A 24,998-nucleotide genomic window follows, 5' to 3' on the forward strand; every position below is an offset into this window, starting at 1 on the left:
CAGATGACCCTGTCACATGACTCCCCAAGTCAATGGCTGGCTACATGCCTTGCCATTCTGTGTGTGTGTCTCCCTGTCCCCCCAGGAGGGAGTTTCCTTGAATGCCCGCTGCACCATGCTGGCTTGGAGAGCACTACAAGCATAGTCAGCAGCCAGGCTTGTGACCTGGGCCTAGGGACTCCTGGGATGAGGCGGATCCCAAAGGTGCATGATATTCTGGTCTTAGAGGGGAAGATGCAGCAGAATCCCCACAACTGCCTGTGAAGGAAGCTCCCAGAGTCTGTGCAGACTCAGCCCAAGCTTGGCTAGAGAGCTATGTGACCAGTCAGGGGAATGCAGCCTCTTCATTGCAGCTCCCTTTCAGAGTGGTTCTCATTCCACCCTGTTGGGGGTGTTATCTCCAGTGTGGCTGTCCAATGTGGTGTAGGTAGCTAGGTATCTGCCTGCTCCTGGACTGGGCAGAGCTGTCATTGTGTGGGGCAGATAAACCCAGTATGCTGGAGTTACCAGCTGTGCTTCGGCATGGATACCCTCTTGGGTCTTCATTGACAGCAAGGCCAGAACAGCCCATTGCAGTTCTAGTCTGACTTGGATAATCTCAATCTAAACCAACAGTCCTTGGAACTGAGTCCACAAAAACACTAGATATTAAACATGGCATGGCCTAAATGTACATCTTCTCCAGGTCAGAACTTCTCCTTACCAGCCTGTGGCACCCTAGATCCCTGCTCCCTCCTTGGAGGTTGGGGAGGCAGGGGGGAGGGGAGATGGAACAACTCCAAAATGGCTGCAGAGCTGCCTCTTCCTTAAATGCTTTGGTGTGTCTGGCTAGACATGGCTCCTCCTGGCCTCTCCAGAAATGAAGTTGTCTAGGGGCAGGATCCAGAGCTGTCCTAGGGAATGTGTCCCCAAACAAGCAATAGGTGGGTTGACTGGGCTTTTGAAGTAACCCTGTGGTAGAGGGCCTGGGTCAGAGGTGTGCCTGCAGCACATGTAGACACTCACGCTAGCTTTAATCTAGCTTGGGTAGGCCTACAAGTGCAGCCGTTACCTCCACTCCCACTGCAGTGTTGATGTCCCCCAAGCCCATGGGTACACTGAGGGTGCTGCGTATGTTGGATTTGAGGGAGGGGAAGGCTGCCATCTTGTCCCCACCCTTTATGGTAGGCTGTTCCAGGGCTCCCTTGGGCTGGAGGGGTGGGAAGCAGTTCCCCGCTGCTGTGTTCTTTACTGGCTTCTCTTAGTGCTGCCCCTTCCCTTCCCCCCTGCTCTGTCCTAACTTATCATTTGCTTTCTTAGCCTCCAGACTCTTCCTCCTGGGCTTCCTGCTCTTGGTTTGTTTTGCCTGCCTGTGCCACTTGTGCTCAGCACCTCATGTCTGCGTTGGGAGGCTATCTCATTCCCTCGCCATGTCTTGCCATAGGCTGCTGCCTGCCTCTGGAGCAGTAGGAGGGTCAGAGCATGGATGCTGGCTGAAGTCAGGAGCCCCTGGCATGTGCTGGTGCTGGAGTTGTGCTGCCTATAGACCCACCTCTAGCAGCACTGACCCAAACTAGGGACTAGTAAAGGCTGGACTAAACTCCTCCCAGAGGGGTCCTTTGTTTCCTGCTGTACTAGGACTGCAGAAGCCAGTGTCAAGACTACAGGAACTTGGTAGCTCATCTGGGGGAGTGGAGCAAGACATCACTAGAGGCCGTGGGGATGGTCACAGGCCTGTTGCTGCTTCAGGTGACTTCTGTACCCCTGCAGCTCCTCAGATGCATGGCTCTGGATATCTGGAATTCTTCCTGCTTTGCATCACAAAGGATGATGCAGAGCCAGTCTAGGAGCAAGGGCAGTCTGGGAGTGAGAGGCACACCTGGGCCTCTGGCAGGGTGTCAGGACTGAGCAGCCCTGGCACACCCAGGCCTCTGGCAGGGCTGAGCAGCCAGCTGGGTTGGGTATGATTGGCAGGGACCTCAGCTGGAAGGGAAAACAGGAGTACCTGTTGCTTGGGGGAGCTAAGCAGGTGTTCCTCAAGGGGGCCAGCTCCTTGTGGATGCTAGAGAGGGTACCTGCAGCTGCTCATGTGGGTGTATGTCCCTCAAGCTAAACTTCTAGGTGTGATAGGCCTGGTATAAGCTAGGAAGAGGTGCTGGTAAAGCCAGTGCTCTCTGCAGCTGCAGATCAGGCACACAACTAAGGCTGCCCCTTGACTTCCAGGCTCACCTAATGTACTTCCTGCTGCTGCTGGGAGGCTGACAGACACAGATACAGATGTTCTTGGTCCCCCAGAACAGCTACAGCACATGCTGCGCAGGCTTCCCTAACCCAGAACCTCCTGTAGGGGTGTGCTGTTCAGTCTTGTCCTCGCTTACCATAGCAAGAGATGCCAGTTGTAGTTCTGAGGGTGCAGTTACTAGGACCTGGACTGAACTTTGTACATGCCTCCTAAACAAGCTACCTGGAGAGGAAAGTCCCATGGCTCAAGGTGACCCTGTGAGCTACAGTCTCTGTGGTCTTGACACCAGTTTAATAAAAGGCCCAGTTGCCCTAGTACCACTGGAGACATGTGACCCCTCAGTGTGAGGAAACCTTTCCCCAGCTGGCTCCCTGTGAGTACCTGTGCAGAAGCTCTCTGCTCCAGCCACATAGCACTGACATAAGGCTTCAAAATCCAAGCAGCGTTATGTCCCCATGTACAATAAACACTAGCAAAGGACTGGCTGAGTGACCTTCAGGATGTTGACTGTTCCTTATTCTCTAGCTGCCTCTGATGTTCAACCCTTGTACTCAGTAAAGCAGGGTGGAAGCACTCACAGCTGACAATGCCTCTGGCTGGCCTAGGAACAGGCTATGCCTTTCTGGGATTGATCATATATTTGCTGAACTCCAACAGTTACTTTCAGGTAGCCATGAGTGCTTGGGACTCGAGCAGCTGTCCTCTGGAGGAACATCTCATAGCAGGCTTGTCCAGCTGGCTGGGGTAATCCATGGAAATGGGCTCTCGGTTTAAATGACTTGCTTTCCCTGGGCAGACTGCAGTGCTGGTGAAAAGGTGCTGTTCTGGCAGGTGCTCAGGCTGCCCCAAAGAGGGGAGCTGGGCTAGCAGAGCAGTAAACCAGCTTGGTGCTGAGCTGGGCAATTGCACCGCAAGGCTTTTCCGGACCAGGCCAGTGAGTGTAATCTCAGGGTGCATAGCCTGGTGCACCAAGCTAATCTCCAGCTGTAGGCTTCCTGCTCCTTCAGGCAGAAACCCATGTCTGTCTCCGCTTCCCAGCTAGCTCAGTGCTGTCTTCCTGCCTGGCCCCACTGTGGCTGGGCTAAAACCCAGTTTTAGAACCACTCCTCCACCCAGATGTGCAGGAGGATGAAATGCTTGAATAGGAGCCTTTAAACAGCCTTTATTGGAAGAGGCAGGGGAACTTCCCCCTGTGCATGCACATGGTTCTGCCTCTTGTAGCCAGCACAGCTGTATTTATATCTGCTCTCAATGGCTGCCACTGTAAACCTGACTCTCATAAACACTCAAGCCTCCATCCCCATGCCTCCTTCCCTTTCAGAGTTGTTGCTGTACTTACTGTGGGGCCCAGATATTGGCACACTCCCGGGGGGGCAGGCGGGCATGGGCTTCCTCTGACTCCATCTGTCATTCTTATCCATGACTTAATGTCAATCATGCTTGGCTGGGCAGAAAGGCTTGACTGAGTCATAGTGGCTGAATGTGCCAGGCTGAGCATGTCTGGCTCCCTGTATGCCAGCAGAGAGGGTGGGCTGCTGTGCCACAGCTGGATGGTGCAGTCTGGGGGGGAAGGGATCTCTTCTCCTTGAGCTCTCAGAATGAGGCTTCACCCCCCCCCCCGCCATGTACAGCACACTGGGAACCTAAATCTTTCCCCTTTCTCTTCCTCAGCTGCTTCCTGGGCACTCTGCTGGGTCCCCAATCTAGCAGAGAAGCCATGAAGGCCCTGCTGGGCTTGCCATTATAAATCCCTGGCTGTTGATGGTAGGGCACTGGCCAGGAGATCAAGCACCCAAGGGGCAGGATGGTCTCTGCCAGCATGGGGGGCAGGGTGGTGGTGAGGAACTCTCTTCTACAGACAAATGTGTGGAGAGATCTTTGGCTTGGTCTTCAGGCAACTGGGTCACAGTGTGGACAAACAACTCTGCTTCAAAAACAAATCCAAATGCTTGTCAGGATCCTGGTTATGTCACTGGCAATCTGGTGTTTGGGGATAGCAGGGGTGAACCAATGAAATCACTTGCTGCACTCCCCTCTCGCAGCACTGCTATGGGGTGTACACTGGATGTTTCTCTACCTACTTCAGTAGTATGGCCACTTCTGCGGTGCAGCACAGCAACTGTTCAGCCATGCATAGCAGTTGTGTAAACTAGTCCCTCCCATTCTTGTCTTAAGTAGCTCTCAGTTTATTGCATTTATCAGGAAGTTCAGCTTGGCAGTCACCAGCCCAAGATGGCATATGGCTGAATGGGGGGCACCCCCCACCAAATGCCATTGTCTTTAAATGACTAGGAGCAGTCAGGAACTCTGCTACTCTAGCACAGGGTTACCTGATGCTACCTAGCACCTTCCCTCTTCAGAAGGGAGGAGGCCAGTACTGAATGGCTAGCTGGCAGCTTCAAGCTCATCTGAGTTGGGAGGTTCAAGGCTGAAGCAGTGCCTGCTGTTGCAGCCATATAGGCCACAGACCTAGTGCTGTGGAGAAGCCTGCTTGTGTGCAGGGGCTTGCCACTTAAGCTGGGCCATATCAGGTCACCTGGCTCCCTCCTTGGCCTCTAAGCGGGCCAAACAGCATGCTTCTTGGGTGTGATTTCCCTCTCCCCTGAGCTTCTAATTGAGGCCACTGCTGTCTGCTGGGCCACAGGCTTCAATTCACTCATCCTGAGCTGGCAGCTGAGGTTCTGCAGCTCTCCAGGCACTCAGTCCATAGGTGAGAAATCCCAGTTTCCTGCTCTTTATAAAGGGACTTCTAAGACATGACTCCTGTTCCCAACCAAACCACACCAGAGTTGCTATGACTCTGACCTCAAGCTATAGAAAGACTGAACTTACAGGGACATGTGGTTTGATTCATTTAGTTGCTTTAGTCTGGCTCTTAAAAGGGCAAAGTACTAAAGAGGGGAGGCATGCAACAGACTGGGGGCAAGAAGGGAACAGTGACCCACCTACTTGGCATGTTTGCATTTTGTATGGCTCTCCATTTCAGAGACTCTCCGAATCTGCTCCCTCTAACATGGTGCCTAAATTCCTGTCATTAACAGACTCTGCTAGAATATCTGGGACTGAAAGATTAGGCTGCCAGCAAATGTACTATTTGTAATCTTCATGGTTAAGATTCCAAATGTTCCCTTCCTGCCGTTTTTGTTTTGCAAGCCCCGTGTTCCTTGCATCACTCGAGCCTTATAAGTCCCGGGTTTTAGAGCAGGCCGCTGCCTCACAACATTCCATCCGGCTATCGTCAAGTGGCCCCAGCTGCATCTCATCCAGAGCTGACACAACTCTGCAAAACAGCAGCCGTGTGCAGTGGCCGGATCTCATGTGCTGCTAGTCCATCCCGTTCACAGAAGTCCTGCACCACTTCCTTATGGGCAGGGCAGCTGTGCCCTGGGCACACAGCACCTTGGGCCTTAAGAGGAGGCACAGCTGATGTTTAGAACCACACTCTGTTCCACTGACAGACTTCCAGTGCTAGCAGCAGAACTCTGGCAAAGCCAAGAGTATCTGTCTATACTGACCTCTTTCCTATCCAGTCTCCTTGTGACAGCCTATGCACATGGACGCTACTCTAGAACTGGGCTTGGCACAACTTGATTGTCTCATAATTGACTTTATTTTTGACTTTTTTCAGTTGGGGGAGGGCATTCATACAACTTAATGACCGTTAAAATTCAAAAAGTGAAAGCTTTAACAATTCAAACCTAGATTGCATTGTCGTCTGGCAAATAGCCTTAAATCAAGTTCCTAGTTCAGGCAGTGCTTTCTGTCTTTGCTTTAGCAGTAAATTTCATTTACCAAGGGAAATATCTTCATAAGCTTGTCTGGTGAAATCAACACTTACCAAGAAACCAAATCCTTCCAACCCTATGTGCGACTTGTTGAAGGAGTTTGCTCCCTGCTGAAGTGCTCTGATTGCAACGCTTCCTAAAAAGTTCACTTAACCATCCAGCAAGGTGGAGTTACAGATGTTTGGACAACCTTGTAGGGCTCTGTTTGCTCCAATGGGCTTCAAGATCTTTCTGTGTGTGTATTGTGTATATAAAGCAATTAATGTAGGGCTTTCCTGCCTCAGAGCCTGCTGGTCTCTTGGCTGCCATGATGGACAGGCAACAGTTCATCTCGGCTGCTCTCTAGCTGTTTGAGGAGAGGACTGCTCTCTTGATTCTTGCCTGGGAGGGTGCCACAGATTACTTTCCAGGCTTCCCACAATGCTGTGGGAGGAGGGGAAATGCTGGGTAATGCCCTGTCTCTGTACCAGGCTTACTGCTGGGAGTCAAGCTGTTTCTGGCCTCTGACATACTCAGACCCCTCAGGATGTTTAAAATATGGGGTGATCTAGAAACTAAGTGTCTCTTGCCACTGCTGAAGCTGCTCCCAAAGGCCCTGAAGCTGGGCTGCTTCCTGCTGCTGCTACACTGTAGAACTCCTCCCATGCACAGGCAACCACCATGCTTCAGGTAAAATTGTAACATGAAGCAACATTGCAGCAATGTCCTACCCCTAGCCAGCCTAGGGATGCAGAGGGGCCCATCCTATGGAGTAAAGCAGGAGTGGGCCCATGCTGAGGCCTGAACCAGCACAGTGTCGGATTCTAACCTGATCTTGGATCACTATACCACTGAGCCTTCTTGGTGGGAGGCCTTGCTTAATCTAAAGTAACAGACTTATCTGGGGTGTGGGGAAAAGACCCAAGCCCATGATCATGGGTATGAGGAATCAGGAGTGCCCAAGTGATTTGGGCACTAAGCTAAGTTTATTACCCAGGCTGGATTTTGTTTAGTACTGGATTTTAATAAATGCCACTAAGCTCCTCCCCACACAGTGAGAAGGTGGCTGCTGTGAAAGTCACTTTCCACTAGTGACTAAGTGGGCACAGAGGAGCCTGTGGCTGTCAATGAGGAGCCAGTCTCTTGCCCTCAGCTGGCTTGCTCCTGGGTTAAGATAAAGCAGAAGGAAAAAAGACAGACTAAGCAGACAGTGTCCCCTTGAGGATTGCTGGGGAAACTCTCAGCCTGCAGTAACTTCCTAGAACCTTTAGGAGTCCTGCTGGCATGCTTGTCTGACACTGGCCATCAATGGTGTAATGTTGGCTGGTGTAACTCTGGCTTTTGGGGAGGGGGAGAAGGAGAAATGGCTCCTGTGTGCAAGTGTGATTGGATGGGAGACCGCTTCCTGTAGCACATCTCCAGAACAGGGTGAAATCAACTCCCCTCTACCATGGGTAGGGTCTCTCATTGGGGCAATTGAGGGCCCTCTGACCATGTCTTCCACTACTCTGGGGATTACTGGACCCAGAACTAGAGCTAGTGGAATCAATGGCATGCTGGCCTATGCTGAACACCACCTGTTAAGGTGGAAGATTTGGAAATAGGCAAACGACACATCTTGTGCTTGTGAAATGCATGAAATCACAAGTGATGTCTCACCAGCTGGGCAAGACAGCCATGGCATTGTCCAAGTCACCACCTCCATCACCTGGCTGAGTGCTGGTGATGTAGGAAGTGATAAGCCCCCCTGCTTCCTTCTTCCAGGTAGCTTGGGTGGAGAGTTGGCGCTGGGATGGGGAGAAGCTTCTGCTGTGGATCGGGCTGGGCTGAGTGTGGTAGAGCAGTACAGTGGTGTGGCTGGGCTAAGAATGGGCAGGGCTGGGGGTGTGTGCAGGGAGCATTGGTCACAGCCTGGGTGCTCTAGGCAAGGGGGTCCCTAGGCAACAATTGGCTGGCTTGGTTGCCCATCTGAAGAAAATACCCTGTTGCTGGCAGTGGATGTAGGTTCCCCAGGATGAGTCTCACTCTGCCCCCCAGCTGGTGTCCAAACAAGGCTTCCTGTCATGGGCCGGTGCTTGAGACCTGGGTCTCTGCCATGGTGTTGAAAAGACTCCAGTTTCACCACGCTGGTGGTGAAATCATCTTGAACAATGTGGTGGGGGTGGAAGTTGGGGAGCCTCTCTAGGAGCCAGCAGTGGAGCCCTTTCCTAGTGTTGATGGGCTCATAATTCAGTGGGCTACCAACCATATCCATCTCTGTCCTGAGTCTGACAGAACTTTAATGTATTCTCCAGTCTCCTGGGTCTTTCCTGCTCATGCTGTTCCCTGGGACTGTCTCCACATCACATTATAAGCTAATGCTGCCTCTCCCTTCTAACATGCTTGTTGCAAGGGCTTGCTCATAACAGAGTGCAGGACCACTTTCAAAACCATCTGACCTGTATCTTGCTGCACAGAGAACATCCCATTCTGGGACCTGAGCACATCCTGAAATATTGAACAGGGAAGGCTGTTTCACATGGCTGAGGCATGTGCAGGCCTAGCAGTGGTGACATGGCTACTGCCTGTGTGCAAAATGGGCTGGTCTCTTCTGAAAATGCACAGCAGATGCTCCCCAGCCTTCCCATTAGTGCTTCTTACTCATCAGTTACATGCTGGCTGTGGCCGAGCCGCTGGGTCCCTGGTTTCTTAGCAGCTCTGACCAGCAGTTGTATTGCATGAGAACCAGTCGCCTCTCCAGTGAGGCTGCAGGATTGACTTGCACAGCTTGATGGTGGCTGCTTTTGATAGTGTCTCTCAAAGGAGCAGGTAGTCCAGCTGCAGGAGATGGCCATCACTCTCAAATGCTACTCCTGCCACTCACTACCCAAGGACTCGCCTCAGCAAGGGTCCAGCCTGCCAAGACCAGGTACAGCTTAAAGATAGGTAGAAGGAACCTAGCAGGCTGAGACCATAACTACAGCAAAGTGGATTCTGCAGGTGGTCAGGAATGAAAGTGGGTTGGGGAGGCAGGACAGGACTAGACACTAAGCAATTTTCAATCACTTGCAGGACTGGAATGGTCTGCTGGACTTTGATGGTTGCAGGGAGTAACTGGCTGTGTCCTCAGTGAGTTAAATGATTAAAGTACAAAAGAATACTCTTTCTTCATAGATTCTAGGACTGGAAGGGACTTCGAGAGGTCATCGAGTCCAGTCCCCTGCCCTCATGGTAGGACCAAATACTGTCTAGACCATCCCTGATAGACCTTTATCTAACCTACTCTTAAATATCTTCAGAGATGGAGATTCCACAACCTCCTTAGGCTTATGCTTATGCTGAGGCTAAGGCACAAAATGACTTACCTAGCAAGGGGGACACAAGGCAATAAGAGTGTTTAAGTATATTTGAACAAGAGACAAAGGGAAGTGTAGGCCCTCTACTTATCAGGGAAGGAGAGTTAAAAAGTTGATATCAAGAAAGCTGAAGTGCTTAATGCCCATTTTGCCTTTCTTCACTAGAAAGTAGTTACTCAACACAATATTGACAACCAGGGAAGGAATGCAAGCTAAAAATAGGGAAAACAGGTTACAGAATATTTATACAGATGTGATCTAGTCAGTAGGGCCTGATGAAATTCATCGTAGGGTACTTAAGCAACTAGCTTCAGCAATCTTAAAGCTGTTAGGAATTCTCAAAAGATAATTGCTGGAGGACGAGAGAGGTCCCAGAAGACTGGAGAAAGGTACTATGTTTGCTCATCTCTAAAAGGGTGCACAAGGAGGACCCAGGGAATTATAGATGAGTCAGCAGCTTAACTTCAATAAACTTGCTCCAGTATCTTTCCAGGTATTGAACAAGACACTTGTAAGCAGCTGGAGGGTAATAGAGTTTATAAGGAATAGCTAGCAAGGATTTGTCAACAAATCATGCCAAACCAACTTAATTTCCTCCTTTTGATAGGATTACTGATCTAGTGGATGGAGGGAAGCAGCAGATATGACAAACCTTGGGGTTTTTATAGTGAGGCTTTTAACAGTTTTGCATGACATTCTCATAAGCAAACTAGGGAAATGTGATCTAGATGAATTTACTATAAAGTGGGTGCACAACTGGATGAAAGACTACTCCAAAATTACCAATGCCTTGCTGTCACATTGGAAGGGTGTATCTAGTGGGGTCCCACAGTGGTCAGTCCTGGGTTCAGCGCTGGCCAATCTTCATTAATGACTTGAATCATAGAGTGGGGAGTAAGTCTATGATCCTTGCTGATGGAAGGGGTTGCAAGCACTTTGGAGAACTTTAAACTTGTCCTCTAATTTGTCATGGTCCTTTTGAGTTGGTCTAAAATCAACAAGATGAAAGTCCTAAAGACAGTACAAAGTACTTCACTCAAGAAGGAAAAATCAAATAACTGGCTGGGGGGCGGGGGTAGCAGTACTGAGAAGGAGCTGGGGATTAGTGGACCATAAACTGATTTGTCAATGTGATGCAGCTGCAAAAAAGCTAATGTTCTAGTGTGTATTAAGTGGACTCTTTTGTATACAAGACACAGGAGGTAATTGTCCTGCTCTACTTGACACTAGTGAGGCCCCAGGTGGAGTACTGTCCAATTCTGGGCACCACACTCTAGGAAGGATGTTGACAAATTGGAGAGAGTCCAGAAGAGCAACAAAAATGATAAAAGGTTTAGAAAACTAGACCTCTGAGGAAAGATGGGGGGGGGGGGGGGGAGAGAACTCTCCATGTTTAGTCTGGAGAAAAGACTGACGTGCAACCTGATAAGTCTTCTAATACTTCAAGGGCTGTTATAAAGAGAAGGGTGATCAATTGTCCTCCCTTCGCTGGACATGGAGAACAAGTAACAGGCTTAATCTGCAGCAAAAGGAGGTTAAGCTCTGGAGCAGGCTTCCAAGGAGTAGGTTGTAGAGTCCCCATCATTGGAAGCTCTTAAAAACAAGCTGGACAAACACCTGCCAGAGATAGTTTAGGCCCTGGCACAATAGAGGGCGGGGACTTGATGACTTCTTGAGGTCCCTTACAGCACTACATTTCTAAGGTTCTGTCTCCAAGATGCTGGACAGAAGACCAAGGTCCAGAACTTTGGTGCAGGTGGGGTTGAGCACCATGGAGAGTGCTGACAAGTTCATCAACCAAGGCTGCAAGCAGAGTGGAAACTGTAGCAAACAATGTCCTTTGACAGCCAGGTCTTACTGCTCCTGCATGACATCCATGTCATGCCTATGGATGCAGAAAACCTCTATGCACTGTGACAAACTTCAGGAGCTAGCAGATCTATGTACTGCCTGCATCACTACATGGGTCAGGAGACTGGACCCTCTTACAGGCAGATCTGCCTCTGTTAGAGGTATTCCATATGCACTGCATACCAAATTCTGAGCATAAAGTGTGCAAGAGTCAGTCAGTCAAGCCAATCTTGCTGAGATCTGGGCTTCCTCCAATTGCTTACCACATTCAGAAGGGGCATTGTGTGTTCTTTGGGTATGTCACCAGGAGGGACACAGACCTCAGCATGCAGTGCTCTAAGCTGTCCATTGAGGCATGAAGGGGTGCATGCCCTGAGCCTGCCTGGTATTGTCCTCTGGGCAGGATTGAGCCAGAGATGGGAATGTCACTCTGATGCCATCAACTCACTCCAGCAGCCATCAGTGGACTATGTGCATGTGGTGTGACCCTGTCACCACTGGGGCTTTCAATGAACATTCTCCATTGGTCTTGCTGTCATTTTGACTTTGAAGTCTGTACCCAGAGGCCTAGTTCTGGGCCCCCTTACTCTGAGAAACCTACTGAACTCCCCGCTAGACCCTTCCTGCACTGGTAATAGGGATGGAGCGGGTCTAACTTCTGTGACCCAGCAGGATGTTCTGGGACTGTGTAATCGTACCAAGAAGACAGGCTGTTCACCTAGGCAAAGATGGCCTCTTGGCTTGTGGAAAGCTGCAGTATTTCAATCCCATTGTGTGCTCACTGTGCACCTGGCAAGATCTTTGAGGCAAAGCAACCTATCTCAAAATAATTCCCAGTCAGGAGACTCTAATCCATGCTCATGCATTTCTGAGCAATGTCTCAGGCCCTGCTTGTGTGTCCAGGTCATGCTGAGGGGCAGGGTCTGGGCTAGTAGAGCCATAAAGGAGCACATGCAGCTCTGTTTTGGGTGTGAACAGTGATTGTACGTGGTTCTGTAACTTGCACCCCATGAGATGCTGGCTCAATGAACAGCTCTGGGCCCACCCCATCATGAAGGAGGCGCTACAGTGCCTCTGAAGGTGAGCCAGCAGTTTGAATGACCTCTCTAGCTAGACACCCCTTCCCACCGCTCCCCCCAAATCTAGGAAGCTTGAGTTCTAGAGCTAGAACAGCATTTCCCCCCGCCCCCCATGAACATGCTGCCATAGGCATGACACTCCCCTCTCGCCAGGGAAAGGCCTGGAGTGCAAAGGGTGATGTGTTGAGGCCATGTCTCTGAAATGCATATGCTACCTAGCACTCCAGCCTCTGCCTGCCTGGCACTCAGTGTGGGCCCATCTCTTCTAGGTACGGACGCTCTTTGTCAGTGGCCTTCCTGTGGACATCAAACCCAGAGAGCTCTACCTGCTCTTCCGACCGTTCAAGGTGAGTGGTGCAAAACCAACCTAAAGTGGGCTGCCCTGCTAGCAACATGCCGGTTGGTCCTCCAGCCAGCCTGCCTTGGTCAGCACAGGCTGCCTTCTGCGTGAGGGAGTGTTTCTTTTGGGGGGGGGAGATGTTACTGGGTCTGAAAGTCTAATGGGAAGAGTGAAGGGACCTGGGCTGCTGCTCAGTGGGGGTCAGGGAGGAGCCCTTCAGGGTAACCTGGTAGATGCTCACTCACAATAGTGAGGCATCTAATGCTGGTGGCAGTTGAGTAACAGAAGCCTCAGCTGGCTATCCCTTCTGTCCCAGGCACTGCAGGCCATCAATCCCTTGCTGTCCTGAGCCGAGGGTCGATGGGAGCTTGGAGCTCACCACATCCCTCTGATAACCCAGAAGGTGCCCCTTGGGGCGCACTGGTGGTTTCCCCCCTTCACAGGAGCTCATACCAATGTACTAAAAGCCACTGCAGGTACTGCTCGCTCCCTACTGCACCAGAGAACCCTAGGGAGCGGGACGTCCCATGTTGTTCTAGCTGCTGTTTGCTGCTCTAAGGGGAGGTGAAGAGCTCCCCCTGTTCCTAATGTACAGAGAGGTGGAATGTCTGACCCAGGTGAGTCAGATTCCCTGTGACAGCTGAACTTTTGCTTGGTCATCACCGAGGGGCTGGGGAGTAGCTAAGCTGGGTAGAGCTGCTGAACAGCTACCAAGGCAACTTCCCCCTCCAGTGTACCTAGAGAACAGACCTGTTCAGGGGAGGAGGGGGCTGTACAACCCCCCCCCCCCCCCCCATGGTACAGACAACTCCTCCTCTTTCCAAATGCTGCCAGTCCTATCTGGATGAGAACATACTGTGCCTTGGGCTAGCCCTTGCCCTAGGCTATAGGGGTTGGGGGCACTTGTGTAGAGACATCCAGGCTTGCATGGGGTGCTGCCTCTAGTGTTAATGACCATGTGCACAGCACTGCACAAACCTGATCACTGGTGGCACAACAAACCATCTTCCCTGGGTAAACCTGGATGTGTGTAACTGGTCCGGGAAGCTATAAACCCAGACTATGGGCTGAAACTAAACTGATGCTGGTGCCCTGGTCTGCAGTCCGTATAGCTGAGGCCAGTGGGTTTTCAGCCTGTGGACCCCTGGGGTCCACACCTCCAGTCAAAATTTTTTAGGACTCTGCAAAAGAAAGGTTGAAAACCACAGGTCTAGGCAGTGCTGCTGCTCTGGATGCATGGGGACCAGAAACAATAGCTAACTGGGACCAGATACAGGATACCCACTCCAGTATTCCTCCTGTTCAGTAACCTCTTCATCGGCCAGCAATAGCATCCACTGGGGTTAATGTGCCCCCTGGCATCTAGCTTCCTGAACAGACTCTGAATCAATGTAACTTCAGATGCCTCCTCTGTCCATCCTCCTAAAGACCTGACTCCTGCTGTGAGCAGCCCTGGGGAAGCTGCTTTTGCTACTAAGTAACTTTTTTTGCAGGCTCTCCAGACCTTTGTCCAGCATGCACAGGTGGGAACTGAGCACTCATAGTGCCTGCCAAGTCCAGCAGGGTGGGAGGTGAGAAGAGGGACCAGGCTAACAGCTCAAACACCACAGCTGGATCATCCAGAGTTATGCTTCAGGAACTAGCTGGGGCTGGTGGGAGATTCCTGGAGTCAGTTGTGGTGTTGGGACACCTCGCTGGTTGCCTTGCCTTTAAGGAGTCCTAACTTTCTGGTCTCTCTCTCTCTCCAGGGGTATGAAGGGTCATTGATCAAACTAACATCAAAACAGGTAACTCTCTCCTTATTCTATCTCCTCTCCCCTTCCCTAGGCATTAGTTCCATGGCTTCTGGTGTAGCAGGGATTAGGTTCCCAGGATGGGGTTCAGGGAGGATGCCACAGTCCCTGCAGGGTGAACTGCCATCCTCTGGTAACCTGGGCGCTCTCCTCAGTCCCTGCTCACACCTGCATCCAGACCCTGGCCCCTAGCCCATGGTACAGCTTTCCCAAATGTCTTCCCAGCCACCTTGGCTGCAAACCTTGGAGCTGGACCATCAGTGACTCCCCCTAGGGAGTAGAATGCTGAGCCCCACCTGGCCTGTTCCACTTGTCCAGCTGAGCCCAACCTGCCAGCTCTTGTAGGCAGCAAGCATCTTGCTGGCAGACTAGACCAGAGGCCTTTTTGATGACTCAGTGGTGGGGCAGAGGCAGTCTATGGCTGTGAATAGATCCTTTGGGTGAGGATTGCCCAGCCCAGGCAGGGCACAGGCCTGTGAGTATCAGACAAGCTCAGCAGGTGCTGCATTGCCTCTGCCTCAGATGTGGGAGCTGTCACTCCAAGCTGACTGACATGGCCCTACTGTCCCTCTTACTGAGAGCTGTGCTCCTGTGTGAACAAAGCTGGCATGCAGTCCAGTGCAGCCCCCCTCTGACAATGCTGGGGAGGGGTAGCCACAGAACAACCAGTCTCCTGCTGGGTCCCTCCTGGTTGGGAGGCAAGTGCTAGCAGGAAAGCCTAGCAACAGGAGGCAGAGCTGTGATGCTGCCAACTCTGAGCCTCTTCGTGTAAATCCCCATGGGTAACTGGGGCCCTCTTGCCCTAGGTACTGGGAGGTGTCGCACCTCCGTATGCAGAGCTCCCCAGACTCCATAGATGGGGGATGTGGGGGGGATGAATGCTTAATCCAGGACCTGAGCTGTCTGGCTGCATGGAAGTGGTGGTGTCCCCTCCCACCCCTAAGGCTTAAGCACATGCTGGCTCTTGCAGAGGTGGGGCAGTTTTCTGCCCTGTGTCCGTGCAGCTCTCTGAAGATGTGAGATAAAGGGGCTGGGATCTGACACTCTGCTCCTCAACCCTTATGACTTGTCTTCCCTGGCAAAACTCCCCCAAACCCAGACTAGCTCAAACACCAGCTGGAGCTGCAATTCAGACGTTGTTCAGAGCCAGAGCTGAGGGTGACTGGATCTCTGTGCCCTTGAAAGAAAACCCTATGGTGTCAGGTGCTGTGACCAGCCTAATGATCCATCTGTATAGTCCTAACAGGGCAGCCCTGGGCCCAGGCCAGAAGAAGCACCAGGGGCAGGAATTGGAAGCATAGTATGACTCTTGGCCTTTTTCTCTGAATTCTCTGCCCCTAAGTTATGGTTTAGAGCAGCCACACTGGCCTCTTGCTGCTCTCTGAATGCTGCAGGATTCTGGTCTGACTGGTGCTGAGGCTATGGTGCTGGCAGCTTGGGGAGGGAGTAGCAGGGGAGGAGGTGCTCGGACCTAACCTCCTGTTGTCTCCTCCAGCCAGTAGGTTTCGTTACCTTCGATAGCCGATCTGGTGCTGAAGCAGCAAAGAATGCCTTAAACGTACGTACCCATCCATGACTCCAGCTGGGGCCTCATGTGGCTAACCAGCCCCAGTGTTCATTTGGAGATCTGTAACCCCCACCTCTAGCAGCTGATGCTTAGTGCCACTTCTAACCAGGCAGCAAGCTAAATGGATACTTGGCTTATCAGCAGCATGTGAAGGATCCCTGCCTTTCAGCTATACCCTGAAGCGTAGGCTGGCAAGGATCAGTACCTGCACTAGGACTTCAGCCTGTTGTAGAAACTAGCTATAGCCAATGCAATGCACTTCATCTGCTCAGAACTCCTCCACAGCTAGGGAACATTGCATTGGCCTATCTGCTGATTGATACACTAATGAGCTGGGCAAAGCAAATACTGGACAGCTTCCCTCTGTTCACTACCAGCTTTCCATCTCCCTTCCCCATCACACCTTTCTGCTGAAGACTAAAGGCCTTCTGTCCGCTGGCTCTCTAGCTCTGAGGTGAAGGTTCTTCACCACCTGATCACAACAGCCTGCCTCATTCGTAACCATGTGTGTGAAATGAGATACTAGCTGCAAAACCAGCTTGTCAGACTGGAGTGTAGGGTGGGGGCAGCATAACGGGTGAGTTCTGGCTCCCCTTTGTTGTGGGACAGTCAAACAAACAGAGGGTGAGTCTAAGGCTAGGTCTACACTACAGCGGGGGTTCGACCTAAGATACGCCACTTCAGCTACGTGAATAGCGTAGCTGAAGTGGCGTATTTTAGGTCGACTTACCTGGCTGTGAGGACGGCGGCAAGTCGACCGCTGCCGCGCCGCCGTCGACTCCGCTACCGCCTCTTGCCGCGGTGGATTTCCGGAGTCGACGGTAGAGCCATCAGGGATCGATTTTTATCGTGTCTTCACTAGATGCGGTAAGTCGATCCCCGATAGACCAATTGCTACCTGCCGGATCGGCGGGTAGTGAATATGTGCCCTTAGATTCCAAGGCCCAAAGAGATCCCTGTGATCCTCTCATCAGACCTCTGTATAGCACAGGCCAGAGACTTCCCCACAACAATTCCCTTTCAACTAGAAAAACAGCCAATCTCCTCTGGAGAAGCTGCTACAATCCTTGAAGTTGTTCTGATGGTTAATTACCCTCACTAGTTGAAGTGTACACCTTATTTCAGGTCTGACTTCATCTTGCTTCAATATCAAGCCATTGGGTCTCATACCTTTCGGTAGCTAGACTGAAGAGCCTGTTACCAAATTTATTCTAAATGTAGGAGCTTGTAGGCTGAGCTCAGTGGTGCCTTTAATGCCCTAATTTGTGAATGAAGATGTGAGGACTACAGACCCCTGGTTCTCTATTGCTGGGTAGCAGTTAGCTACACCCCTGTGGTAGCCCTGCCAGAGGAGCACTGCCTTGCTGTTAGTGCTGAATGGCTAGGTGCCATCAAGCAGGGAGGGTGACAAGTCAGTTCAGCAGGAAGCTATCATGGATCAAACTTCTGAAGCCCCTGGCTTACAATGGGCCCCATAGATCTGTGTGTGTGTGTGTGTGGGGGGGGGGGGGGGTTGGGTTATGGCTTCATTTCCATCACCATGGCATCTGGGTGTCTGTCAGGGACCAATGCACCTGCTAGCTCAGATACACTGATGGCATTATCCTTGCTGGGATGTGATGAGCGGTGCACACCTGTTGCATAGCATCCTGCCCCTAAGCCATCTAATAAATCTTGCTAAGGTGACAAGCCAGGCTGTTGCATGTTGGGGAGCACATCTTGCCTTCCCCTACTTGAGCTGAGCAGCTGCTGCCCGTGGCTTGCTCAGCCTCATACTCCTGTCTTTAGTGCAAGAAGTTTGCAGCCTTTTCTGCACTAGTGTGTCCCCACCCAGAGTTACCAGGCATCTAGCCTTGCCTATTGCCCACAGGAGCAAATGCCAGTGTGAACAGGGCTCTCCAATCTCCAGTACAGTCTATTTGCCCTGAGCAAAGCTCACCCACTCTCCGAAAGATGTTGCTGTGTGGGGCTTGGTCCTGTGCACATGCTTCCAACACCAGATCAGCTGTACCCGTTGGCAAGATGGAAAAATTCCCCAGTGCTAGAGCCAGCTCTCCTGGGTGAGTCAAGCACTCCATTTCTGGTCTAGTGTCCCCTGGCCTCACCCTGCTATGCTCTGCATAACTGGCTGTCACAGGTTGGGCTCTGGTCCCTGGCCAGGGAGAGGTGATTAGTAACAGCTTATCTGAACCTACCTGGGGAGTGGAATTGGCTTCAGTGCACAACTCTGCTCCCCTCCTGCAGGGTATCCGCTTCGACCCAGAGAACCCCCAGACCTTGCGGTTGGAGTTTGCCAAAGCCAACACCAAGATGGCAAAAAGCAAGCTGATGGCCACACCAAACCCCACCAACATCCACCCTGCCCTGGGTGCACACTTCATCGCACGGGACCCCTGTGAGTAGCCACCAGGGCCACGCTGGGCAAGGAGGGGCTCTGCAGTGGAGCAGGAGCAGGTGCTGCAGCTGCTTCCCTTGTTGCCGTCTAGATGGCCATTAATGCCCATGTTTGGCAGGAGCCTGGCCTCAGATGTGCCAGTGTTACTGCTGCAGGCAACAGTCTAGCTGTTGGGGGGGCACTGACATGGGGGAGAGTTTCACCCACAGCTGCAGCAGGACCTGCCTGTGGGCTCTGCTGGGGGCAGCCTGCTCCATGTACAAGGGCTCACCAGGTGTAGATAGCCGCATGAGTACTCTGAACTATAGAGGCTGCCATGCTGTCAGGGTTAGCCCCTCCTGCTCTCCACAGTAGCTAGATCTCCCCTCTGGGGCAGGAGAGGAGGTGGCATTACTGGCATTAAACCTCTCAGTACATCAAGCCATAACTTTCCTAAGCTTGATCACTGGTGGCTGAGCTGCACCAGGCTCTGGGTGCAAGGAGCAATTCAGGGCATGGAGGCAGAGGAGTGGTTCTCCAGAGGAACTCCAGTTTGGTTAGTTCTCTAATCTTCCCTGAGGGACTTCTCCTGGAAGCAAAGCAGTGCTGAGCCTTGGTCTTGCTGCTGCAGAGTCAGCTCTGTTTCCCCCTTGGCGCACGTCTCAAATACTGACTGATGTTTCTAAATGTCTAGATGACCTGGCTGGAGCAGCTCTTATTCCAGCATCTCCAGAGGCGTGGGCTCCCTACCCACTGTACACCACAGAGCTAACCCCTGCCATCCCCCATGCCGCGTTCACATACCCAGCCGCTGCTGCCGCTGCTGCTGCCCTTCACGCTCAGGTGAGTCATGCCCAGCTGTCCTGCTCCCAAGGGAAGCCCTCCCGCACCTTCTGGAGAACCATTAACTTGGAGCCTTATTTGTTCCTCCTCCTCCTCTCTGTATGTTTGGCATGGTCATTGGCTTCTGCACCTTGACCCACCTACCAAGCAGGGGAGTGCATTCCTGTGCTGCTGCTCTAAGTAAACAGGCTGTGCTGGGGGCCCTGGTGAAAATGCAGGCTACTGAGTAACAGGCAGCCTGAGGTCACCTGCCCCCATGCAGTGAAAGCCCGACACTTCTGACACTGCAGGTTCAGTCTGCTTGGCTGCTGACAGCAGGGTAAGCCTGCCCTTGGGACTTGGCTGGCTGGCAGTGCATTGAGCCAAGCAGAATCCTGCTCAGCAGGGCTGGTGGGAGGAAATGCTGGCAGATCGGTAAGCTGTGCAACCTGCTTATGGAGGGGCAGGTCATGACTCTGTAGCCAAGGCTGCGTTCCATTTGCATGTGGGGCAGGGGTTCCATAGGAGTTAGTTAAATTAGGTACTTGGGAGATTCAGCTTTGTCCTGAATGGTGCTTTTCAAACTTCTCATTGGTAAAACTAATGGGAACTTTTGTGCACAGGCTGTGTGTGAATCAACTCAGTAATAGCTAGGCAGAGTTAATGGTTATGCTATAGACAAGGTCAGGTCAACAGCTCAGATGACAAATCCAAACTCAACTAATTCTTGTCCTTCTATAGCTTGTCTGTATGCAGTGATCCTGTTTCCAGTAATGAGACTGGTCATGTGTCAGGACACTTCACTGGTAGATGACTCTGCCCACCTGTTACTGATCTCTGATGTTCTGTGGCCATGTGCTAGCTTGGGGAGCAGTGTTCAAAAGGCTCCCCATGGCTCTGCATCAGGGCAGCCCTGGAGGGGAACTGAGGCAGAAGCCTTGGCACCCATAGGGAGCCTGGTTCTTGAGCCCCATGTCCTAGCTCCAGTCTGGCAAGAACCAGATTTACAAAGTTGCTGCAGCTGCTTTGATAAAGCTTCACAACTGGAGCTTGCAGGCTGCTTTGGCATGCCCATGAATCTGCCCTTTCAAAGTTAAAATAAGACTTAAGGCTGTTACTACCAGCTTTTTGAATATGGAGCCATTGCATTATTTTTGGGTTCCTTGTTAAAGGTTAGTGTCTGCTGATGTTCTGTTAAAATCCAAGGAATTCCAAGACCACCTACACTAAAATGGAGCGAAGGTTGAGTGAATCCCTAAGGACAAAGTACAAGGATGTTGTAATGGTGCCCAGACCAGTGACTAACCCCCCCACCTGTTGACAGAGTTGCACTGAAAACCCAATCCAAGCATGTTAAGGTTTTGGATGCTTCTGCCTGTAGTGATGCCCTGCAGGGGAGGAGGGATAAGAACCTATTGTATCTTAAACTTTTAACTCTAATCTGGGACCCACAATGTGCTAACTTAAACCTAGCATGCCATCACCATGGGGAGGCAGAGGAAGGCAGGTTCAGTCCTGCCTGGACCATGGAAGAGCAAGAATTGCCCCCTGATCTGCCACAAACAGCCTTGGGTGACCTGAGCAAGTCACCATGGCTCTGCCTCAGGTCCCCATCTGGAAGTAGGGATTAAGAGCCCAGCCCTGTATCCCAGGGTGGGGCCACAGGGCTGTGAGGCCATAGAGGTACCATGGATAGTTAACCTTGTCAGAGCCTCAGCTGTGTATTGCCGTGTCTTAATGTGTCTGGGTTCAGCTGATGTGCAACGAAGGGCCATGGTTAGTCACTCTTGTTGTTGCCATGTAGCTCTGACATCCCTGCTTGAGGCATTGGCACATGTAGGCTTGTGTCCTGTATCCTATCCATCAGGACCCATCAAAGACTGAACTATGGTGAGACCTTTTCTGCCCAGCTGGGCCTCTTTAGCCAATGGTTTGGCATTTTACTACATAGGTGAGGTCCAGCAGGCTAATAAGCTGCATAGGGCTGGACTGAGCAGTGGCCTGCCCTTGTATTGACTGACAATCGCTTGGTTGCTCAAGTCCCTGCACTTCTGTTAAATATCAGAAGTACACATGCCCATCCTAAATGGGCCAGTAGTGACTTGGGATACTGTACTCTAGAATGACTAGGGTTCCTAGATGACTAGTCAGCATACTGCGCCTCTCCATACAGCCCTAGGCTGTTGTGAGATGGTTAGAGGAAAGGTAAAATGTAGTTGCTGCAACTGCTTCAAGAATGGCCTTGAAAGGGAAGTCCAGTTGGAAGCTTACCCAGACCAGGAAGCCTCACCTACCCTTGCCTAGGACTTGAGCCAGAGGGGCACAGGCACCAACTTTCCTTTGTGCTGGGGGGTGCTCAACCCCAGGCCCTGCCCCCACTCCACCCCTTCCCTGAGCATGCCATGTGCTTGCTCCTCTCCCATCTCCCCCCAGCCTCCTGCATGCCACAACAGCTGATTGCAGGTGTGGGGAGAGGAGGTGCTGATGGGGGCTTTTTTCCCATGGGTGCTCCAGCCCCAGAGCACCCACGGAGTCAGCACCTATGCAGAGGGATATTAATGCACTTGCTTTACAAGATCAGCTCTGCCCATCTAGCTCATGAGTCCTCTAAAAGCTTTTCAGTTGGCTACACTTCTACAGGGCTGGTATGTCTAGAATTCCTCTTAGATGCCCTGCAGGAAGCAGTATTAGAGCTAATGCCCACTAGCAGGAGTTCTGCCCTAGGCCGTGCTGCCATGTTGTGCTGGGTGGCTGGGCAGATGGCACTAACTACAATACAGCCCATGCAGCCAGAATGGAGCAGTAATGGGTTAACTTGTTCAAAACTATAGAAGTCTGTACAGCTCATCCACATGCAAGTAGCATTCGCCTGGCCTTTCCCACTCTGGGGGCAGGGAGGGAAGAGGAGTGTCTGGCAAAGGGCTGTAGCTTGATCAGGTCTTTTCATTAAAGTAGTTTTGGGAAGAATATCCTCTCCTGCAGCTGAGTCACTACCAGGTTTCTCCCCAGCTGTGATCTCTAGCTGGCATGTCCTCAGAGGCATTCCCACATAGTGCACAGGTGCCCAATAAAAATGTATGGAGTTAAACATTACTTAGCTGCTGCCAGCTCTGAGCCACCTAATCCATAGGCAGGAGCCCTCTGCTGCTGCAGAGGCCCAGCTGGGTGGGGCTGCAGGGTGGGGTGAGATTAGATTGAGGACTGTAGTTCTTGAATTGTGGATAAAATCTTTGCCAAGTAAGTGGCCTTCAAACTCTGTTCTCAATATGCAACAAAACAGACCACTGGCAGAGTCCTCCATCCACACTGGCTACAGTGGCTAGTAGAGAGGGCACTGTTCTTGCTGTGATGCAGCATACAAGCACATACACAGTTCCACAGGTTCATCACTGCAGCTGCTCCTTCCCAGGAAATCAGGGTGAGCAAAAATGCTGGTCTGCCTGGGTGTTCCCCTGCAGTGTGGGACCTAGTGTCCCTACACTTGGCTTCAGCAGCTTCATAGCCTGTTGGAGACACTCCTGTAATTCTTTGTCTTGGGCCAAGAGACCTAATGTGCACTATGAACCCCTAACAAATTGTTTAAACTACCCCAAGTAAAGCCAGACCTGTGACATGTGGCTCTTGTCCAGGCACATGGCTCATCTGCCCATCCCTGAGGGGTCCCATCCCCTGGTGGTGTGGCAGCCAGAGGGGTGCATACTGTTTGCCTTCTTGGATATAATGCTAGGAGTGACTCACTGTAATAGCTCCAGCCAAGCTTGCTGTATGGGATTGGTGCACATGTACCATCACTTGCCATTGAGCAGGAGACAAGGCTGGTCTAGGGTCTCAAGTAGCTCTGAAGCTTTCAGTAACCTGCTCATTGACTATTACCCGTCTCACTATCGCTACTATCTGGGCATTGCTGTGGCCCTCCCAGAGATGATGCCATAGCCCAATGGGCTGGCACACCTGTGACTGCTTATTGTGTGATGCTGCTGGCTGCAAGCCTCTGCCAGGGGGACTCCCACAGTGGCCAATCACTGACTTAAATGATCCCATCTGCCTTCCCTCCCTCTCTCAAATCCCTCCTTTGATGTCCCTAGTGAACGCCAGCCATGATGCCAGCGCAGGCTAGCCCTGAAGCTCAGAGCTGTCCCTGGAGATGGGACACCCTAGTGATGCCTAATTGCCGCTAGTGGAGTGGCTGTCCTACAGCTTCATTCCTAAGCGTGATGGCCCCCACGTCTGGAAAGACTGGTAAGGTAACCATCTCTTCTCCAGGGTGCACAGCGGGATTTGCAAGCTTCTGCCCATCTCTGTAGCCCATATCTCCTTGGCGATCAGTGCATGGGCCTCACGCTACCCACCCACCAGAGCCTGGGGAATGAGATGCCAGGCATTCTTTCTAACCCACATCTCCAACTTGGCAGCACAATATGGCACCACAGCATGGCACCATCTTACATTGAACTTCTCCCCAACAAGCTAGGATTTACTTAGCCCTGTCAGGGGCTGAGGGGTGAGGCGGGAGGAACCTCCTTGAACCATGGCAGGAAAAACCTGCTACTAGGCATCAAAGGAGTTCATCTCTCCCCAGCCACCCCCTCCAAGGCGATTGGCCACACCCTTGTCTCACTCATGTCACATGGTGTGGGAGGCGAGCGACGTGATGACGGAAGCACACAACTAAATCCTCTACTGTGCACGTTCGAGAACAGCACTTGTCAGGCACTTCCTCCCAGACTCTCCGAAGGGGATAGAGCCAGCCCCACGTCGTCAGGTCTAACCTTCACCTTTCCTCCCCAGTTAGCGCAAACAAAGCCAGCTCCTGCCTGGGGCTCAGCTCCTCTCGGCAGATGGCCGGTGTTGCCGGGAAGGCCGCTCCAGAGAGCTCTAACTAATGTGGTGTGGGGGATCTGGGGCGAGGGGGAGCTGCACAGAGCAGCACAGCAATGCGCTCCGCAGTGCAGGGGGAGAACATCTGCCACCACCGTGATGCTCTGCTCAAGCAGAGGGGTTAAGGGCACCGTGTGGGGACGCTCTGGCTCTCCTGGCCTGAACTGCAGTAGGAAGAGGTGCAGGGAGGCTCTTCCTGCTCCTGGAGTAATCTCTGAGCCAGTGTGGGGACCAGGACCCTTGCTTCCTGTGGTTTAGGCACTGCTGTGGGCATGGCAGGTCAGTTTGCCCTATACCAACATGGCCCTTCAGGAAGGGGCCAGGCTGGGTCCGGGGCCAGACTGCACCTTGATCCTTACCTTGCACTTCTAGATCTGCTATAACCCCTACTGCTGCAGGGTCCAAGGGTCATAGTGCCACTGCTGCAGAGTGCTGGCCAGAGTCTGGCCTAGGCCCCACATGGGGGAGTGTGGGGCTCTTGTAATATCAGTAACTTGTGGAATAAGCATTACATTCCTGTGCCTGGCCCCTGGTGGCACAGCTCTCCATAAGGGAGCACCTCATTGAGCTCAGAGCAGGCAGACTGGGTGAGCCAACCTGCTTCTGGAAGCTGGCTTCAGTGACCGAAGCCTTTCTCCAACTCCCCCATGCTTTACCCTGGCTTCTCTTGGCTGCCTTCTCCTGGCTCGCGGCTGCCTTGGCAGTCCTGTATGTAGCCAAGACCAGAAACAAGAGCCAAAGTATTCCCCATGGACACAGATTGGACGCAGGTGGAGAGTGGAGCACAAGGGGATGTACTCTTCCAGCAGTGCAGCCTGTCAGAGGCCAGCTGCTGCAGCAGGCATGCTGCAGCCTCTGGGTCCAGCCACAGAGCTACCCAGCCTGGAGGTGACACATGCATGGCTCGTTGGTCAGCTCCCTTCCCCAAAGGGGTGCTGTCCCCTGAGTGAGCTGGAGGTGGGAAAGGGATTCCT

The 24,998-nt window shown here is 52.1% G+C and overlaps 1 protein-coding gene across 1 annotated transcript in view; it reads left to right on the plus strand.

The window, feature by feature from the left end:
* Window positions 1-24,998, plus strand: part of RBPMS2 (RNA binding protein, mRNA processing factor 2) — a 49,288-nt gene that overhangs the window by 11,450 nt on the left and 12,840 nt on the right. The window contains exons 2-6 of the mRNA XM_024213787.2: window positions 12,520-12,597; window positions 14,339-14,377; window positions 15,879-15,941; window positions 18,195-18,345; window positions 19,019-19,167. Of these exons, the coding sequence (XP_024069555.1) occupies window positions 12,520-12,597; window positions 14,339-14,377; window positions 15,879-15,941; window positions 18,195-18,345; window positions 19,019-19,167 (480 nt within the window). The remainder of the gene's footprint in view (window positions 1-12,519; window positions 12,598-14,338; window positions 14,378-15,878; window positions 15,942-18,194; window positions 18,346-19,018; window positions 19,168-24,998) is intronic.

The sequence above is a fragment of the Terrapene carolina genome, unplaced genomic scaffold (assembly GCF_002925995.2).
Source record: "Terrapene carolina triunguis isolate 2854851 unplaced genomic scaffold, T_m_triunguis-2.0 Scaffold67, whole genome shotgun sequence".
NCBI classification, from domain to species: domain Eukaryota; kingdom Metazoa; phylum Chordata; order Testudines; family Emydidae; genus Terrapene; species Terrapene triunguis.